A 19,619-nucleotide genomic window follows, 5' to 3' on the forward strand; every position below is an offset into this window, starting at 1 on the left:
ACGATGGGAAAAAGGAGGTCTGACATGATACTAGGAGATATCCCATGACTTTTCTCACCTCAGTGTACCATTCAAGTACTTAAGTTTTCAGTTCGCATTAGGCTGAAAGTAAAATGTTTTAGTTGTGTGTGACTATTCTCAAATACATTCTCTTTCGCAAAATTTCAGGTGCACATATTGGCAGTTGATGATGGATCACCTCCGAAGACCTCTACGGCCACAATAACAGTCTTTGTCCAAGATGTCAACGACAATGCTCCACAGCTGCTCCGCAATTATCAGCCAGTTATTCCAGAAAACACACCACCTACAGAGATTATAGAAGTATTTGCAACTGATGCAGATGATTATTCCAGGCATAATGGACCTCCGTTCCTGTTCAGAATGGATCCAACTGCTGATGACAACACAAAATCCTCATTTAGAATAGATTTTAAGAAAAGTAAGTTTAGACGCAAAAATACATTCGTGACATAGTCTAAATTCGTCTGATTTTCTTGGGATTAATCATCTGCAGCTACATGTTCCCAGAGCATTGTCAGTGAGAGAAAGGGAAAAAAATCTTAGCAAACTGAATTCTGATCCTCTATAACGAACTGATAGATGTATCTATTCAGTTTCACTTTGAAGAAAGCCAGAACCATGTGAAGGATATTTCCTTATTACAAGCGTATCCAGGACCATTTTTCATTAAATCTCAAAACTATTCCCCCCTTCTATGACAAACTAACGTGAGTTACCCCCTACCCCCACAACTCAGCTCCGTTCTGGGGTACGCTCTTGACATGTTCACACGCATGAAGGTAGCGATTTTACGGACGCACCGGCAATTTTATTTGCTGCTGTTGGTGTGGTCATTGCACCTCCTAATTACCTGTTGGGCTGACTCGTCGTCGACACAGGGGTCGGTCGTGCACCGTCTCTTTACAGCTCAAATGTTTAGTACAGAAATATTCCACAAACCCTTCTTTAGTACGACGGTTACCCAGAAAGTAATGCATCGCATTTTTTTCTCAGCCAAAAACAATGCTACGAATGCGAAACGTTACATACGAATTATTTGAAGTCTCCTGAGTGAACGCACCAAGTTTCCGTCAATTCCGACAGATAGCGTTGCTGCAGGACAATTTCAAAATGGCGTCTGTGGGTGATGTACGTTACAAGCAACGTGTCGTCATTGAATTTCTCATTTCTGAGAAAGAAACTGTGGGGAATATTCACAAACCCTTGTGCAAAATCTATGGAGCATTTGCTGTCGACAGAATTACAGCTAGTTGCCTGGCATGGAGGATGAGGTCATCAGAAGGCGGTTCGGCGGAGCTCCACGATTTGCAGCGATTGGGGAGACCATCCACGGCTGTCACACCTGATTTGTTGCAGCGAGCCCCCTCGGACTTCCACTCGTTTGGGCCATTAAAGGATGCCTTCGTGGAAGACTTTTGAGGATGATGAGGAGGTGATTGACACAGTGAAGCACTGACTCTGCCAGCAGCACCAAGATTGGTACCAACTGGTCATACACACCCTTGTTTTGCGTTGTAAGAAGGCCATACAATGGGATGGAGATTACATGGGAAAAACAGAGTGTGTTGACACCATTCTTTTGTCTGTGTAATTCTCATTATGTTCAATAAATAACTATTGAAGGAGAAAATGCGGTGCATTACTTTCTGGACAACCCTCATAGATAAGCAAATCATCAAAATATAAGTTTATAAGTAAATAAGAAAATGACTAGTAAATACTGTAGGATTAATGTGTAGGCTAAACCTGATGTTTAAAGTTCAAACAGTCCAAACTTCTCAGTCATGACGTAAACTCAAATTCGTTACTCTCAACAACAGCAGTAAAACACATCGAACATGTTCATCACACACGCATGTGGATCTGAAATGCAGCAAAGAGTTACAGTTTACAGCTATCTCAAATCACGTAAATCATATTAAAATTAGGGTATTCATGGAATACAATCACCAAGAAGACAGCCAAATACTCCAAGTCCCTTAAAACATTAAATCTGTGACTTGAGCACACAAAGGTTATTCTAAGTACATCTAGCTCGTTCATGGCTCTTGAGTGCACCGCCTCTCGAACAGGACCTTCTTCAGAGAACGCCTCACCTGCACACTTCACACATGCCATGGGGAAGGAGCAATGGCATGCTACATGCCCCACCCTTTGGCTGTGGAAGCAATTCAGCGAGACCTTCTTGTGCTTCAATGGCTCGACAGTGACGGCTGTGTTTGCCACCTGCATGGCCAGAAGAGCTTTTGGCTCTCCACATTATCTGGAGCGAAATGAGAAGAGATTATGACTCATTCTGTGTGACTTTTGAGACTTGATTTACGCCAGTATGCACACATCTCCCCAGGCTCCTCAATCTCTTCTTTGATGTAACCAGTGTCCACACATCATGGAAAGCCCTTGAACATTGCTTTGATCAGTTTTTCCAGGATTTTGGTCTAAGCTTAGAATGGTAGAGAGAGTGCCGCCATCTCAATTGTCGCCTGCCAGGAGTTGTCAAAAGTTTGTGAGCTGATCTCACACGAGGTCTGCAACTGCAGATCTCATTGTATAGACTGCTGCCATCTACTGGTCGAGATGCTGCAGGAATCCTTTATAGTCCTTTTTTAATTTCCATGATGACCAGAGGTGGCCTGTGGTCCAATGGTTTGAGATCAGTCACTGATCAGCACAGGCTGGCTTCTTCTGTGTTGGAACGAGTTGCAGCTGGTGGAGAGTCTGACCTCTGATCCTTCACCAATTTTTGGAATCATCTGGCACTGGTGATTGTAGTTCCCATGGCAGGGTTTGCAGGGCAATCTATGTGTTTGGACGCGATAGGTGCCCAAGCACTGCACACAGTGCTGTTCTACAGTCTTCTTCTTCCCTCCTGTCGTCGAGATGAGTGTTTACTGCATGTAGGTTGCATCAAGGTCCTCAAATGGCTCTGCTGCTCGTTGTTTAGATCGATCAGTGCCACTGCCTCTCTTAATACTTACACACTTCTTCAGAAAAATCGTTAGTTACGTTGCACCACATAGGGAGGAGGACCCTCAACATCACTGGCATCGGTAATGTCAGTGCTCATGTCCAGGCCAACTCCAAACATGGCGGAGGGCGCAAATGCAGTTGGTGATAGAGCAAGCTCAGCCAAACAGCAACCCACCACATCTGCTGCTCAATTCAGCACTTCTCGGAACTCAGAGTGTGCCTGAGCAACAACTCATGACATGTTACTGACCCTCTCGTCCTCTTTTGCTGCACTTAAATGCTTTCGCTGACCTCACACATGACTGAATCCATGTTAAATCTTTTAAAAAATTTTCGTTACTCATCCAATAGGATTATTTGTTACTACCTTCATATAATGTGTCGCATGAACCATGGACCTTGCCGTTGGTGGGGAGGCTTGCGTGCCTCAGCGATATAGATAGCCGTACCGTAAGTGCAACCACAACGGAGGGGTATCTGTTGAGACGCCAGACAAACGTGTGGTTCCTGAAGAGGGGCAGCATCCTTTTCAGTAGTTGCAAGGGCTACAGTCTGGATGATTGACTGATCTGGCCTTGTAACAATAACCAAAACGGCCTTGCTGTGCTGGTACTGCGAACGGCTGAAAGCAAGGGGAAACTACAGCCGTAATTTTTCCCGAGGGCATGCAGCTTTACTGTATGATTAAATGATGATGGCGTCCTCTTGGGTAAAATAATCCGGAGGTAAAATAGTCCCCCATTCGGATCTCCGGGCGGGGACTACTCAAGAGGATGTCGTTATCAGGAGAAAGAAAACTGGCATTCTACGGATCGGAGCGTGGAATGTCAGATCCCTTAATCGGGCAGGTAGGTTAGAAAATTTAAAAAGGGAAATGGACAGGTTGAAGTTAGATATAGTGGGAATTAGTGAAGTTCGGTGGCAGGAGGAACAAGACTTCTGGTCAGGTGACTACAGGGTTATAAACACAAAATCAAATAGGGGTAATACAGGAGTAGGTTTAATAATGAATAGGAAAATAGGAATGCGGGTAAGCTACTACAAACAGCATAGTGAATGCATTATTGTGGCCAAGATAGATACGAAGCCCACGCTTACTACAGTAGTACAAGTTTATATGCCAATATGCCAACTAGCTCTGCTGATGACGAAGAAATTGAAGAAATGTATGATGAAATAAAAGAAATTATTCAGATTGTGAAGGGAGACGAAAATTTAATAGTCATGGGTGACTGGAATTCGAGTGTAGGAAAAGGGAGAGAAGGAAACATAGTAGGTGAATATGGATTGGGGGACAGAAATGAAAGAGGAAGCCGCCTGGTCGAATTTTGCACAGAGCACAACATAATCATAACTAACACTTGGTTTAAGAATCATGAAAGAAGGTTGTATACATGGAAGAACCCTGGAGATACTAAAAGGTATCAGATAGATTATATAATGGTAAGACAGAGATTTAGGAACCAGGTTTTAAATTGTAAGACATTTCCAGGGGCAGATGTGGACTCTGACCACAATCTATTGGTTATGAGCTGTAGATTAAAATTGAAGAAACTGCAAAAAGGTGGGAATTTAAGGAGATGGGACCTGGATAAACTAAAAGAACCAGAGGTTGTACAGAGATTCAGGGAGAACATAAGGGAGCAATTGACAGGAATGGGGGAAATAAATACAGTAGAAGAAGAATGGGTAGCTTTGAGGGATGCAGTAGTGAAGGCAGCAGAGGATCAAGTAGGTAAAAAGACGAGGGCTAGTAGAAATCCTTGGGTAACAGAAGAAATATTGAATTTAATTGATGAAAGGAGAAAATATAAAAATGCAGTAAGTGAAACAGGCAAAATGGAATACAAACGTCTCAAAAATGAGATCGACAGGAAGTGCAAAATGGCTAAGCAGGGATGGCTAGAAGACAAATGTAAGGATGTAGAGGCTTATCTCAGTAGGGGTAAGATAGATACCGCCTACAGGAGAATTAAAGAGACCTTTGGAGATAATAGAACGACTTGTATGAATATCAAGAGCTCAGATGGAAACCCAGTTCTAAGCAAAGAATGGAAAGCAGAAAGGTGGTTGGAGTACATAGAGGGTCTATACAAGGGTGATGTACTTGAGGACAATATTATGAAAATGGAAGAGGATGTAGATGAAGATGAAATGGGAGATACGATACTCCATGAAGAGTTTGATAGAGCACTGAAAGACCTGAGTCGAAACAAGGCCCCGGGAGTAGACAGCATTCCATTAGAACTACTGACGGCCTGACAAAACTCTACCATCTGGTGAGCAGGATGTATGAGACAGGCGAAATACCCTCAGACTTCAAGAAGAATATAATAATTCCAATCCCAAAGAAAGCAGGTGTTGACAGATGTGAAAATTACCGAACTATCAGCTTAATAAGTCACAGCTGCAAAATACTAACACGAATTCTTTACAGACGAATGGAAAAACTAGTAGAAGCCAACCTCGGGGAAGATCAGTTTGGATTCCGTAGAAACACTGGAACACGTGAGGCAATACTGACCTTACGACTTATCTTAGAAGAAAGATTAAGGAAAGGCAAACCTACGTTTCTAGCATTTGTAGACTTAGAGAAAGCTTTTGACAATGTTGACTGGAATACTCTCTTTCAAATTCTGAAGGTGGCAGGGGTAAAATACAGGGAGCGAAAGGCTATTTACAATTTGTACAGAAACCAGATGGTACTTATAAGAGTCGAGGGACATGAAAGGGAAGCAGTGGTTGGGAAGGGAGTAAGACAGGGTTGTAGCCTCTCCCCGATGTTGTTCAATCTGTATATTGAGCAAGCAGTAAAGGAAACAAAAGAAAAATTCGGAGTAGGTATTAAAATTCATGGAGAAGAAATAAAAACTTTGAGGTTCGCCAATGACATTGTAATTCTGTCAGAGACAGCAAAGGACTTGGAAGAGCGGTTGAATGGAATGGACAGTGTCTTGAAAGGAGGATATAAGATGAACATCAACAAAAGCAAAACAAGGATAATGGAATGTAGTCTAATTAAGTCGGGTGATGCTGAGGGAATTAGATTAGGAAATGAGGCACTTAAAGTAGTAAAGGAGTTTTGCTATTTGGGGAGCAAAATAACTGATGATGGTCGAAGTAGAGAGGATATAAAATGTAGGCTGGCAATGGCAAGGAAAGCGTTTCTGAAGAAGAGAAATTTGTTAACATCCAGTATTGATTTAAGTGTCAGGAAGTCATTTCTGAAAGTATTCGTATGGAGTGTAGCCATGTATGGAAGTGAAACATGGACGATAAATAGTTTGGACAAGAAGAGAATAGAAGCTTTCGAAATGTGGTGCTACAGAAGAATGCTGAAGATTAGATGGGTAGATCACATAACTAATGAGGAAGTATTGAATAGGATTGGGGAGAAGAGAAGTTTGTGGCACAACTTGACCAGAAGAGGGATCGGTTGGTAGGACATGTTCTGAGGCATCAAGGGATCACCAATTTAGTATTGGAGGACAGCGTGGAGGGCAAAAATCGTAGAGGGAGACCAAGAGATGAATACACTAAGCAGATTCAGAAGGATGTCGGTTGCAGTAGGTAGTGGGAGATGAAAAAGCTTGCACAGGATAGAGTAGCATGGAGAGCTGCATCAAACCAGTCTCAGGACTGAAGACCACAACAACAACAACATATGGAGAATTTAGAATAAATGGCAATCAGTTTAGTAAACTTGTCTATAATTGTTTATACAGTTGCCTTATTTACAAGTAGCTTGTTGTAGTGATTATTGACACTGCTTCATATAACACCTCCTATGAACATATCGCTTCACTGGTTTGTTTTGCTATTTTTTTAAATTATTAATATTACGAACTGTACTAATTAAAAACCATTATAACTATAAATATTAGGTTTATTATGCTTAAAATTACAATAAGCTTTTCCCATTGCTGTAATTTCTCTGGTGTATTTAGTTTTTCTGTAGCCTGCCCGTAATGTCTGTTTTGTACTTCTTGTTGACTATATACACCAAAGAGCTAAAGAAAGTGGTACACATGCCTAATATCGTGTAGGGCGACGTAAGCACGCAGAAGTGACGCAGCTTGACATGGCTTGGACTCAACTAATGTCTAAAGTAGTGCTGGAGGGAACTAACACCATGAATCCTGCAGGACTGTCCATGAATGGAGATCTCGTCTGAGAAGCAAATTGCAAGGAATCCCAAATATGCTCAATAATGTTCATGTCTGGGGAGTTTGGTGCCCAGCGGAACTGTTTAAACTCAGAAGAATGTTGCTGGAGCCACTCTGTAGTAGTTCTGGACATGTGGGGTGTCGCATTGTCCTGTTGGAATTGCCCAAGTCCGTCGGAATGCAAAATTAACATGAATGAATACAGTTATCAGACAGGATGCTTACATATGTACCACCATCAGAGTTGCATGTAGACGTACCAGGCGTCCCATGTCACTCCATCTGCACACGCCCCACACCATTACAGAGCCTCCACCAGCTGGAACAGTCCCCTGCTGACATGAACGGCCCATAGATTCATAATGTTGTCTCCATACCCATACACATCCATCCACTCCATACAATTTGAAACGAGACTCATCCAACAAGGCAACATGTTTCCAGACATCAACAATCCAATATCAGTGTTGGCGGGCCCAGGTGAGGTGTAAAGCTTTGTGTCATGCTGTCATAAAGGGTACACAAGTGGGCCTTCTCCTCTGAAAGTCCATACAGTGACGTTTCATCGAATTGTTCGCAGGCTGACATCTGTTGATGGCCCAGCATTGAAATCTGCAGCAATTTGCAACAGGGTTGGACTTCTATCATGCTGAACAATTCTCTTGAGTCATCACTGGTCCCATTCTTGCAGTATCTTTTTCCAGCCAAGCGATGTCAGAGATTTTATATTTTACCAGATTCCTGATATTCATGGTACACTCGTGAAATGGTCATATGGGAAAATAACTTCATTGCTAGCTCGGAGATGCTCTGTCCCATCGATCATGTGCCAACTGTAACACCAAGTTCAAACTCATTCAAATCCTGATAATCTGCCATTGTAGCAGCAGTAACCAATCTAACAACTGTGCCAGACACTTGTTGTCTTATACAGTCATTGACGACAGCAGCGCCATATTCTGGCTGTTTACATACTTCTGTATTTGAATAAGTATGCCTATACCAGTTTCTTTAGCACTTCAGTGTACATGAATGTTTCATTTCAATCATGTTATCTGCCATTGTGTGGTCTACACACCTGCAGTTGGCTAAGCTTGTACCCACCTTAAGAAAAAGCCACATTCTGTGGCTCAGTTATCACCTCTACCCGCATTCCTATCATAGCCTGCCTGGCTAGCTGGTCTAGCCCATCTGGCCACATTATTATGCCACCAAAAACACACTGCTGCCTTTTGTCCCTCAGGCTGGCTCCTCATAATGTTGCAAGTTTCAGGAGGGCAACAGGCACATAATGCTAAAACAGTTTAATCTTTTTCAAAATTTACAAGTGTGGAATCCTACTAAGTACAGTATGATTTGCGTTTCCTTTACATTTCTTCAGCCAAACCTGTGTGGTTCTCTCTGCTTCATGAATCAAGCTCTCATCCAATTTTTGTCCCCAACCATATGGAAAGTGAGGCAGTGCTCATTGCCTACTACTAACTGACACAAATTTCAATTCAAGACAAGCATCTTTATTATGATTTTCATATTTCTTTAGTTCTAACAATCAACACACATTTCCAAATAAAGGTGCAAATAGTTTTCTTTTCTTCTATGCCATAAAACATAGCAAAAATTATGCACACAGCTGCTGTTGTATTCATTAATCTCTTTATGCAAAAGAATTCTACATGATACACTGTATGAAAAACTTAAAAATGAAAGGAACTTTTCTTGATGTCTCACTGCCAAGCAACATAGTTTGATGAGACTTGGACCATACATAGAAATAACTACTACAGTATTGTACAAAAGTTAGCTGAAAGAAATGCCCAATAAGACATACAGAAATAACACTTTTATTCAAATACAGTAATTACACTAAAGTCATAATGATTTATGAGGGTCCTTTGAACAGTGCAAAAGGTGGGATGTAGTTGTTAACAGGGTGTGAGATCACTGTGGATGGCAATGCACACTCTGCAATGTTCTCCCACACTGGCCACAGGTTTGGAGTTTTTGTGGTGGGGCTTTCAGCTCCTCAACCTGTGCGGTTTACAACTGATGGAGAGTCATTTGTGCATGTGGATGTGCTGGAATATGTCTTCCCAATTCATCCCACATGTGCTTGATGGGGTTTAGGTCAGGGGAATGGGCAGGCTAGTCCATTTGCCAATCATCCTCTTGTTCCAGAAGCTCCTAAACCTGCACTGTTTTATGCAGTTGCACATTGTCATCCATATAAATGAAGTCAGGGCCAAAATATACACATGGGAAAGGAATGCAGTGTCACAATAACACTGAAAAGTGAGTGTACTGTGTTCAAAGATTTGGAGGTCAGTATGCTGCTGTAACTTTATGCCTCCCTACAACATAACATCTGGACCACCAAAATGACCATGTTCATGCACCTAGGAACATTGTTCAACATGGCCATTTTTGTGGTCCAGGTGTTCAGATTTGTGGAAGTATAAGGTTACAAGGGCAGACTGACCTCCAAATCATTTAACAAGTTTCACTCAACACTGAGCATTATTGTGAATTCCCCATGTGCACCTTTTCAGAGTTGCATTCTGCCCTGACTTCATTTTCTTGTGGATGACACTGTGTCATTGCATCAAATTGTGCAGGTGGAGGAACTCATGGAATGAGACGATATTAGGCAAATTGCCATGTCAACCTATTCCCCTGACTTAAATCCCATCAAGCAAATGTAGGATGTGTTGAGGAGACATATTGCACATGTCAACATGTGCCAATGATTATCCACCAGTTGTCAACTGTACTGATGGAGGAATGGAATACCCTACCACCAGAACTCCTTACCAAGCTCATGGCAAGCATGGGAGCACATTGCAGAGCATTCATTGCCATCCTCGGTGTTCCTACACCCTGTTAAGAACCACATCCTACCTTCTGTAATGTCCAAGGAATATCACAAATTGCAGTGACTTCAGTGTAATTATTATCTTTGAACAGAAGTGTCATTTCTCTTTGTCTCATTGGGTATTTCTTTCAGTTACCATTTGTACTACACTGCAGCAGTTCTTCCCAAGTTTCATCAAACTATATTACTTGGTAGTGACACATCATGCAAAAGTTACTCTTGTTCTTAAGTTTTTCACACAGTGTGTAATGAGTTCAAACCCAATTACATATTTAGAAGAAAATGAGTTTATTAATCTTGACAAGACTGATCATGCAAAACCCAACTTGCAGTCATGTTAGAGACCTGGATGGTGAAGTAAAAACTAGTGGTCTCCTGAGAAATGTAACAGGACCATTGCCTTTTTTGTTACACTTAATAGTTTTGTATAAAATAACATTTTCACTCTCAGACTTTTTATAAATGAAGTTATTATCCACAATGAGCTTGATATAACAAAAACTGAAGTAATATCCAGACAAAAAAATATGAAACTTCTGTGCAATTTGACCACACAATTAATGAGCCACGTACAAATATCAAGTGTGAATGGTCAGCGCTTGTGCGTGCTGCACACACACACACACACACACACACACACACACACACACACACACACACACACACACACACACACACACACACACACACGGGGGGGTAGGGGGGGGGGGGGGGTTAGTGGGATATTATTCTGAATCAGTACAATGGGCATGTGCTAGAACAGAAAGATTATAGGATACTAACAGCTTCTGAAGTGTAATGTGTTTTCTTCAAGCAGAACATATGCAAGTAATAAACATTCTTACATTCTGACTTTTTCATTTCTCCCTTCTTTTCTCAGGGTCTTCTTCTTTTTAATGTCACTGTTCTTACACTTGTTCCATTAGGTTTGAGTCCAGACAGCTAATTATCATGATAATTATGGGACACAGTGTGTCACTGAATTAAGAAATGCTTCCTGCACCTTACAATAATGAATAGTTTAGTCACTGAAAAACTGAGCATATGGTACATGTTTTTTTTTTTATACTCAGTGGTGGTTCATGAGTTCACATTCTGTATGTTTTTAGATTCAGATAAATATGAGAGTGTGAAATTAATAGCATTTGCTGCGTAACAGTATGCTTATCAACATATTTATACAACTACAGCCACTGCCAATAACAATAACTACAGTAATAAAATAAGAATAATATTCATAACATTCACAAAAAGCTGTCTCACTGGTTTCCCTGAAATTAACTTACATATGGTATTGATGACAGTGTACTTTTGGCCCCTATAGTTCTCAGCACATCATATGTATTCTACTACTGTACATATTTGGAAAAAGAAATAATGGTTTTGGTGGGATTTTGTTGCTTTTTACATAATTAAGTACAGTTTAAGGCAAGAACAAAATAATACTTAAGCTTCTGTTACTCTCTGTTGTGTAAGTAGAAGCTTTTGAGCTGTTTTACTTTTTCAGACAAATGTAAAAGATTCCTGACATGTTTTTGTTAACAAATTAACTTTGAGGCTCAAGTCAGACATTTTTGCATTGCACCCACACAATAACCTTGTGCTTATTGCACATTTTCAGTCACGCTTATTTGATTTTGTCACTTTCTCAGTCAACGGTTCTGGTCTGGGAGGCCTTACCCTGAAATTTTATTTTCTGTCAGAAAAGATGGCAAAGAGTATATGGTATGCAAATAGAATAGCTAATTCACAGGATAAAACTAAAACCATATGGTCAGTTGTGAAGGAATGTCTGGTCAGCAGCAAAAGGTTGACGATATAGAGATAGTTTGTAGTAAAAATATTTCTGTTACTGATAAATCAGACATATGTACAGTTTTAACGATCATGTCTGAGCATTTCTGGTGAATTAAATAAAAATTTAGTTTCTACAGGCAATCATATAACTTTCTTGGCAAATGTCTTTCCATGACTGATGTCTGAAATACTACTCTGTGATACAGACAAGGAGGAGATTGTATCAATAATCATATCAGTGAAGACTAAGGAGTCACCATGGATATGATGCAGTGCCTAGCAGAATATTAAAGTACTGTGCTGCACGTGTTAGCCCTGTATTTAGCCATTTTTGTAATTTTTCCTTTAGGAATGGTCAGTTTCCTGAATGATTAAGGTACTCAATAGTAAAGCCGCTTTATAAAAAGGGAGAAAGGGATAATGTAGACAATTTTAGACCTATTTCTATGCCATCAAAGTTTGCTAAAGTTATTGAAACGGCTGTGCGTGCAAGGACAATAGATCATTTTATATGTGTAGAAATATTGATTTTATAGAATATATAAGAGGTATAGGAAAATATACCGCAGAGTAATTGCAAATGCAAAGTTATTAAGTAATAATATGGAAATAAAACAGTCCAGAAATAAAACTAAAATAGCATGGGAAATTGTGAGAAAAGAAACCGGGGTACCTACCAAAGACAAGGAAATTATTCTAAAAGATGAAGAGAATAAAATGGTAGACAAATATGCCATGCCTAATTATATAAATAATTACTTTTTAAATGTACCCCAGACATTAAGCAGGAATCTTGGGGAGCAGATTAAGATGGAAGCACCCAAGGCAGCCAGCAGTATGATGGCAGTTCCAACAAACGAAAAAGAAGTTTTAAAAGTGATTAAAAGTCTGAAGTCCAAGTTGTCAGCTGGAGTAGATGAGGTGCCAATAATATTAGTAAAGAAAACAGCTAATCAGATAGTGAAACCATTGGCGCACATGGCAAACTTGTCAATGGCTGAGGGCGTGTTTCCACAAAAACTGAAAATTTCTAGTCATTCCCCTGTTGAAAAAGGGTGATAAACTTAAAATAGAAAACTACAGACCTGTCTCACTCCTCCCAACTTTCTCTAAAGTTTTAGAGATACTAATGAAATATAGAGTCACACATTATCTTAATATGCACAATCTGATAAACAGTAATCAGCATGGATTTCAAACTGGGAGAAGTACCGAAACAGCTGTACTAGAATACACAAAAGAAATAATCATTAAATTGGAAGAGGGAAATAGTGTAGTTGGGATAAATCTAGATTTGTCAAAAGCCTTTGACACTGTTGACCACAGCATACTTTTGAAAAAGCTTGAACTATAGGTATCAGAGGACCGGTAAAAAAGTGGTTTGAGTCTTATCTGGAAAAGAGGATGCAAGTGGTTGAAATTACAGCACCAAATATTAATCAAAAAATCAAACTAAGATCAGATCCAAGGGAGGTCACAGTAGGAGTACCCCAAGGAAGTGTATTAGGCCCCTTGCTGTTCCTCATTTACATTAATGATATTCAGGTGTCAGAGAGAAAAGCTAGAATCATGTTATTTGCTGATGATACTAGTTTAATAGTTAGTGATATGAAGCAGTCATTGCATAGTAGTGTGGACCATGTCCTACAAGATATACAAAAATGGTTTAGTGCTAACAAGCTAACACTGAATGCAAAAAAAAAAAAAAAAAAAAAAAAAAAAAAAAAACTAATTATGTGCAATATGGAAAAATAAGTGAACAGGACGACCTAAATCCCACCATGGAGGGCAAACAACTTGAAAGAGTACAGTGTGCAAAATTCCTGGGTATGCACATTGATGAGAAGATTAATTGGAAGGACCATGTGGTGAACTTAGCACTAAAACTAAATTCAGCATGTTTTGTGCTTAGAATAATTTCCAGAGTTTGTAGTAATGACTGTACCAGATTAGTATATTTTGGCTATTTTCAGTCCATTGCATCCTATGGGATAGTATTCTGGGGAAAAACAAATTGTCGTCTAAATGAGATTTTCAAATTGCAAAAACGTGCTATTTGGATAATGACCCACAGCCCACCTCAAACACATTGTAGGCCCCTTTTTAAAGCATTAAAAATTTTAAAAATTCCATCATTATACATTCTGAAATGTCTGTTGGTGATCAAAAGAAATCAGGACAAAATGAAAACCAATACAGACTTCCATAATTACGATACACGGCAATGTAAAGATCTCCACATACAAGCTGTAACAAGGACCCGAAGCCAGAAACATGTATGTAATCAAGGCATCAAACTTTTTAATGCACTACCAAAACATATCAAAGAGCTGGAAAATGAGGATAAATTTAAAACTGTTCTAAAGAACCACATGCTTGACAAATTCTATTACAGCATAAGTGAATATCTCTGCGCAACTATATAAAATATATGTTTAAGTTAATGTGACAAATGAAATTACATTAGTGCATAATAAATTATGTTATAAAAACACTTATTAGTTGTATTAAACATAAGATAGATTAATATGAATTCAGCACAGATACAAATTTTATAAAGATATTATATAGTTGTTAAAATGTATCCTGACAAATCCTATATAACAAATGTGATCATTGGGATGATAATAAATAAATAAATAACACGATTTGCTATCAAATGTACAGTTTGGCTTTAGAAGTCATTTAACAACTGAAAATTCTATATTCTCTTTTCTCTGTGAGGTACTGGAAGGGTTAAACAAAAGGTTTCGAACAATAAGCATTTTTTTTTTTTTTTTTTTTTTTTAAGTAAGGCATTTGATTGTGTTGATCTCAAAATATTGCTCCAGAAGTTGGACTATTATGGAATATGGGGAGTAGCTCACAATTGGTTCACCTCTTACTTCAGCAACAGACAGCAAAAGGTCATTATTCACAGTGTTCAGAATGGCTGTGATGTGGGGTCTGAGTGGAGTATGGTCAAGTGGGGGGTACCGCAGGGATCAGTGTGGGGTCCACTCCTGTTCTTTATTTATGTAAATGATATGCCCTGTAGTATTATAGGTAACTCTAAAATATTTCTGTTTGCTGATTACACTAGCTTGGTAGCAAAGGATGTTGTGACCAACATTGGCCCGGTTTCAAATAGTGCAATTCATGACCTAAGTTCATGGCTTGTAGAAAATAAACTAATACTAAATCACAGTAAGACTCAGTTTTTACATTTTCTGACACACAATTCAACAAAATCTGACGTTTTAATTTTACAGAATGTGCATATGATTAGTGAAAATGAACAGTTCACATTTCTAGGTGTTCAGATAGATAGAAAACTGTCATGGAAAGCCCACTCCAGGATCTTGTTCAAAGACTTAATGTTGCCATTTTTACTATTTGAACAGTATCTGAAGTGAGTGACCACTCAACACGAAAATTAGTCTACTTTGCTTATTTTCATTCACTTATGTTTTATTTTGGGGTAACTCTTCCCATTCTAAAAGGATATTTTTGCTCAGAAATGTCCTGTTCGGACAATAAGTGGTGTAAGTTCATGAACCTCTTGTTGACCCCTGTTCACATGTCTGGGTATTTTGACATTGGGTTCCTTACTGTCATTTCTTGTTAACAATATTAGCTTTCCCAAGAATAAACAGCTTTCACTCAGTTAATACTCAGCAGAAATCAAACTTGCATTTGGGTCAGACTTCCTTAAACCTTGTGCAGAAAGATGTGCAGTATACTGCTGCAGCCATTTTCAATAAGCTACCACTTGAATTCAAAAATCTTAGCAGTAATCCACGTGCTTTCAAATCGAAACTGAAGAGTTTCCTCATGGGTCATTCCTTCCATTCTGTCGAGGAGTTCCCTGAAAAATAAAGATGATTCTTGTTGTATTGTTGATTGTGTTTACTTAAACTTATGGACTGACTCTTTTTGGGTTCATAAAATTTTATTTTTACCTGTTATTACTTTTATGTTGTAATTTCATGTACTGACATGTTCCATGATCTTGGACAATTGCTCCTCAATTTGGTCCTATGGAACTTGACGTGTAAATAAATAAAAATAAAAACTTGAAACAGATCCAACAGAGGTCATGTTGATACTGCACACAAAGGTCAATTAGTGCACAGTAAACAACCAACTCCAAACACAAACTGCCATTTGTGAAAATTATTAAATTCAGGTAGTATGGTCTACCAACAGGGTCACTTACCTAGAATACAAATGAGAACTATAAGGGCCAAAAGCACACCATCATTAATCCCACATGTAAGTGAATATCAGAGAAACCAGTGAGAGCTTTGTGTGAATGTTCATATTTATGATGTGGACTTGCAACACAGATAAACCAGACTCACTATAAGATAAACAGATGTCAGAAGAATAAATAAATGTTACAGTCCCACAATCAACGACGATGTGCTTTATGGTTCTCAGCACCTCAAATTGATTATTCTGTGATAAAATCGAAAACTTAATATACTATATCTCAATCAGAATCCCACAAAATGAGTTTTTCTATCAATATAACTATAATATATACCGATGTCTGATCTTATTTTACCATATGAGTGAATTGGCAAATCTAAGAAGTGGTCTACTGTCTAAGAGGGGAGGACTGTAGCCCCAAAGACCCCCCTCCCCTTCCACTGGATTCACCTCTGCATATAGTGATGGAGACATGGCTTAACAACAGCTTATGGAATTATTTCCAGACAGAATTTTCATTCTGCAGTGAAATGTTTGCTGATTTGAAACATCCTAGCTGATTAAAATTGTATACCAGACCAGGATGTACCTTTGGTTGGAAACAATCGCTTTGGCCATGGCTAAGCCATTTCACTGCAGTATCCTTTCTTCCGGGAGTGCTCATCCAACATGGTATGTAAAGAATTTCTACGACTTTTGGTGGGCTAGAGAAGAGGCACTGGCAGAAGTGAAGCTGTGAGGGCAGGTTGTGAATCATGCCTGGACATTTCAGTTGGTAGAGCACTTGCCATGAGAGGCAAAGTTCCCATGTTCGAGACTCAGCCGGACACATGGGTTTGATCTGCTAGGAAGTATTAACTCAAACCTGTTTGCCATATGTATTTTGTTCTACACTAATATTTCTTCTTTTTTTTCTCTGTGTTCCTGACAAATTATCCTTGGTTGTGTAGATCCACTATCTCATAACTGAAGGGTTTTTTATTCCTTCAGCAATAACCATTTTCAATGGACAAGCAGCTTGGTCTTAAATTCTGCCATAGACAGTAATTCAGTGCTAACTATTAACTTCTTGTGTTCTATGGTACATACAGATTACTTTTAACATAATAGACTCATGACTGCATACCTGTCCCTCCCTTCATGTCTTGGGTAGTTAATTCCCAACCCTAATGGCGGTGAAGATGAATAGGGCAAGTTATATATGCCTGTATTCATGAAGGTATACAACTGATGTTACCATCTCAATAATGAGTTGAGATTTTAATGTAGGGTATCCACTCATCCCATTTTTATGAGACTGTCCCATTTTTTTCCAAAATGTTCTGTTGTCCCAAAAATTTTCCTGGGGTATTCTAGTGTCCCACATATTTGTGATTCTGCTTAGCTAAGGTATTTTATGCTACCAGGTGACTGATTTACAACTTTCTGTGCATTGTTCAAGTATATATGCTGGGAAGTGTTGCTTATACTATTGTCTGTAATCTTTGTTTATTTATTGTTAATGTTTTGTAATATTCCAGTTTATGCTCCCTCTTTCACATATCAAAAAGAAAGTGTAATTTTAACAGCAATATAAAAAGTAGGATTACTTTTATCACTGGCAGTGAAGGAACTGTAGAAAATATGTTATGCAAATCAAATTTTGCAACTGGACATGGTGGAAAGTTTGACACTGTGAATTACATTAAGACAAAGAACCATTGCAGGAGGCTTCAAACAAAAACACACTTCTTGATAAAATACATAAAATTGAAAAGTATGGTGATAGTGCAGCAGAATAATTGTAAAAACTCATTTGGGATCATCTGAGTGCCTGCTGCAAAGGTACTAAGTCCATTAATTTTGTCTGTACTGTAGCAACCAAGTAATACATGAAGCTGATCCAAGTAACACAAATATGGCTTTATTAATAAACCTCTGAACAATAACAGAAATAAGTCTCTTGTGACTCCATACATAACAAGACAAAAGAATTATACAGAATATGGAACAAGAGTGATAAACAGAACAACTGATGTTAACAGTACAAACTAATAGAACATAGTGAGGGTGTGTCAGCACTGCTCCGTGCACGTAAAGGTATGAGTCACCAGTAGATGGCATGGTGGATACTGTGCCCTGTGCGTGCTTCCTACAGGCAGCCTCTAGTGGTTGGCCTGCACTGATATAGTTGGTGGTTGATTTAAGAACACATGTGTGGTGACGCTACACTCAGTGCACTGACAATCACATGCACAACTAGCAAGACAGACCATACCTCTGTCTTGGGAGAAGAGAGCACCATACAATGGAGGAGGCACAGGAGGCCCATTGAGTGACACATCCATTAATCCAGAGTGGCGGCAGCTGGTACCAACAGCTTGTGGGACAATGTGATGGGTGGACACCACAGCATAGGGCTGGAACGTGCGTAGACAGGGGAATGCCTGAGGGTGGTGGACCCACACTGCACTGGATGAAGCACCAAGGACAAGGGTGCCATCAGCCTCCCTGTGTCCTCATAAGCAGGCAATTCCCAGTGTGGAGGGGAAGAGCTGGACCCACTGCCAATGATGGCTGAGGCGATGATAGTGAGGGGACCAGTGGAGGTGGCCAAACGGAACAGCGGGCTGCGACAACTGACCCAAGGCCAGAAATGGAACAGTGCCCAGTCTCAGGAAGCTACAACCCCAGGGAGCTGCACATGGAGGGGGTAGCCAGTGGGATGGGTGTACCTCCAGAGCAGGCAATCATAGATTCAAGGCGGACGGCAGCAGGGTGGGCTGTGGCAACAGGAGCCACACCCATGGACTGGTAGTTTCCAGCAGTGAGTTGATCAAAATGGCAAGCCACCAACTCATCAGCCCAATGTTTATCACAAAGATGGCAGCCCTGGCAGTGAACAACAGTGGACAGTATCCACTTGGGCCAGCAAACAAAGCCTCGCACTCACACCAGTAATGCCCGCCAAAGTGGCCAGATGGACCTGATTGCAGCAGCACAGGCCACAGAAGATAGAGCAGTGTACATGGCTGCCAGCCATACAGTAGTGCAGCTGGGATCTGCTCACCCACAGGAATGAAAGGGTAGGGGCTCAGGAACCAGAGAAAGGCACCATCCAGCACAGAACCACAACAAAGTTTTTCATTTGGGACTTGAATGTATGCACTAGTTGTTCAGCCTTGTTCTCTGGTAGAGGAAAGAATGGCAGAACCATAACATGACAAAGGCCATGACAGGAACAAAACAACTGAAAGGTGAGAGAAACAAACTGGGGACCCAATATTAGAAACTAAGGCACAAGGCAACCCCTCAACAGAAAAAAAAACTCAAAAGCATTCAAACTGAGAAAATGCACCCCCAACTGAGATCCTAAAGGAATTCAAGAAGGAACCCACAAAGTCTACATGAATGCATTCCCAGGGCTGGCATGGAGTGGGCCAGGGGGACAGAGATGCCCTGGGAGCTGCATGTTGTCTAGCATACTGCTCATAAGCCATGACAAAACAGACAATTTCGCCATCAATACCTGCCCAAAGAAGAAGTCTCCTAGCTAACAGTTTTGTGCACTGCTGCAAAACACCCCAATCGCCCTAGTGGAGAAGGTGTAGAACCTCTTG

At 40.0% G+C, this 19,619-nt stretch overlaps 1 protein-coding gene across 1 annotated transcript in view; it reads left to right on the forward strand.

Annotated features, from left to right (window-relative positions):
• The first annotated feature begins 319 nt into the window (after positions 1–319).
• Positions 320–19,619, forward strand: part of LOC124789138 (putative neural-cadherin 2) — a 137,230-nt gene continuing 117,930 nt past the window's right edge. Inside the window, exon 1 of the mRNA XM_047256431.1 lies at positions 320–442. Coding sequence (XP_047112387.1) covers positions 385–442 — 58 coding nt within the window. The 5' untranslated portion in view covers positions 320–384. The remainder of the gene's footprint in view (positions 443–19,619) is intronic.

The sequence above is a fragment of the Schistocerca piceifrons genome, chromosome 3 (genome assembly GCF_021461385.2).
Source record: "Schistocerca piceifrons isolate TAMUIC-IGC-003096 chromosome 3, iqSchPice1.1, whole genome shotgun sequence".
Classification (NCBI taxonomy): domain Eukaryota; kingdom Metazoa; phylum Arthropoda; class Insecta; order Orthoptera; family Acrididae; genus Schistocerca; species Schistocerca piceifrons.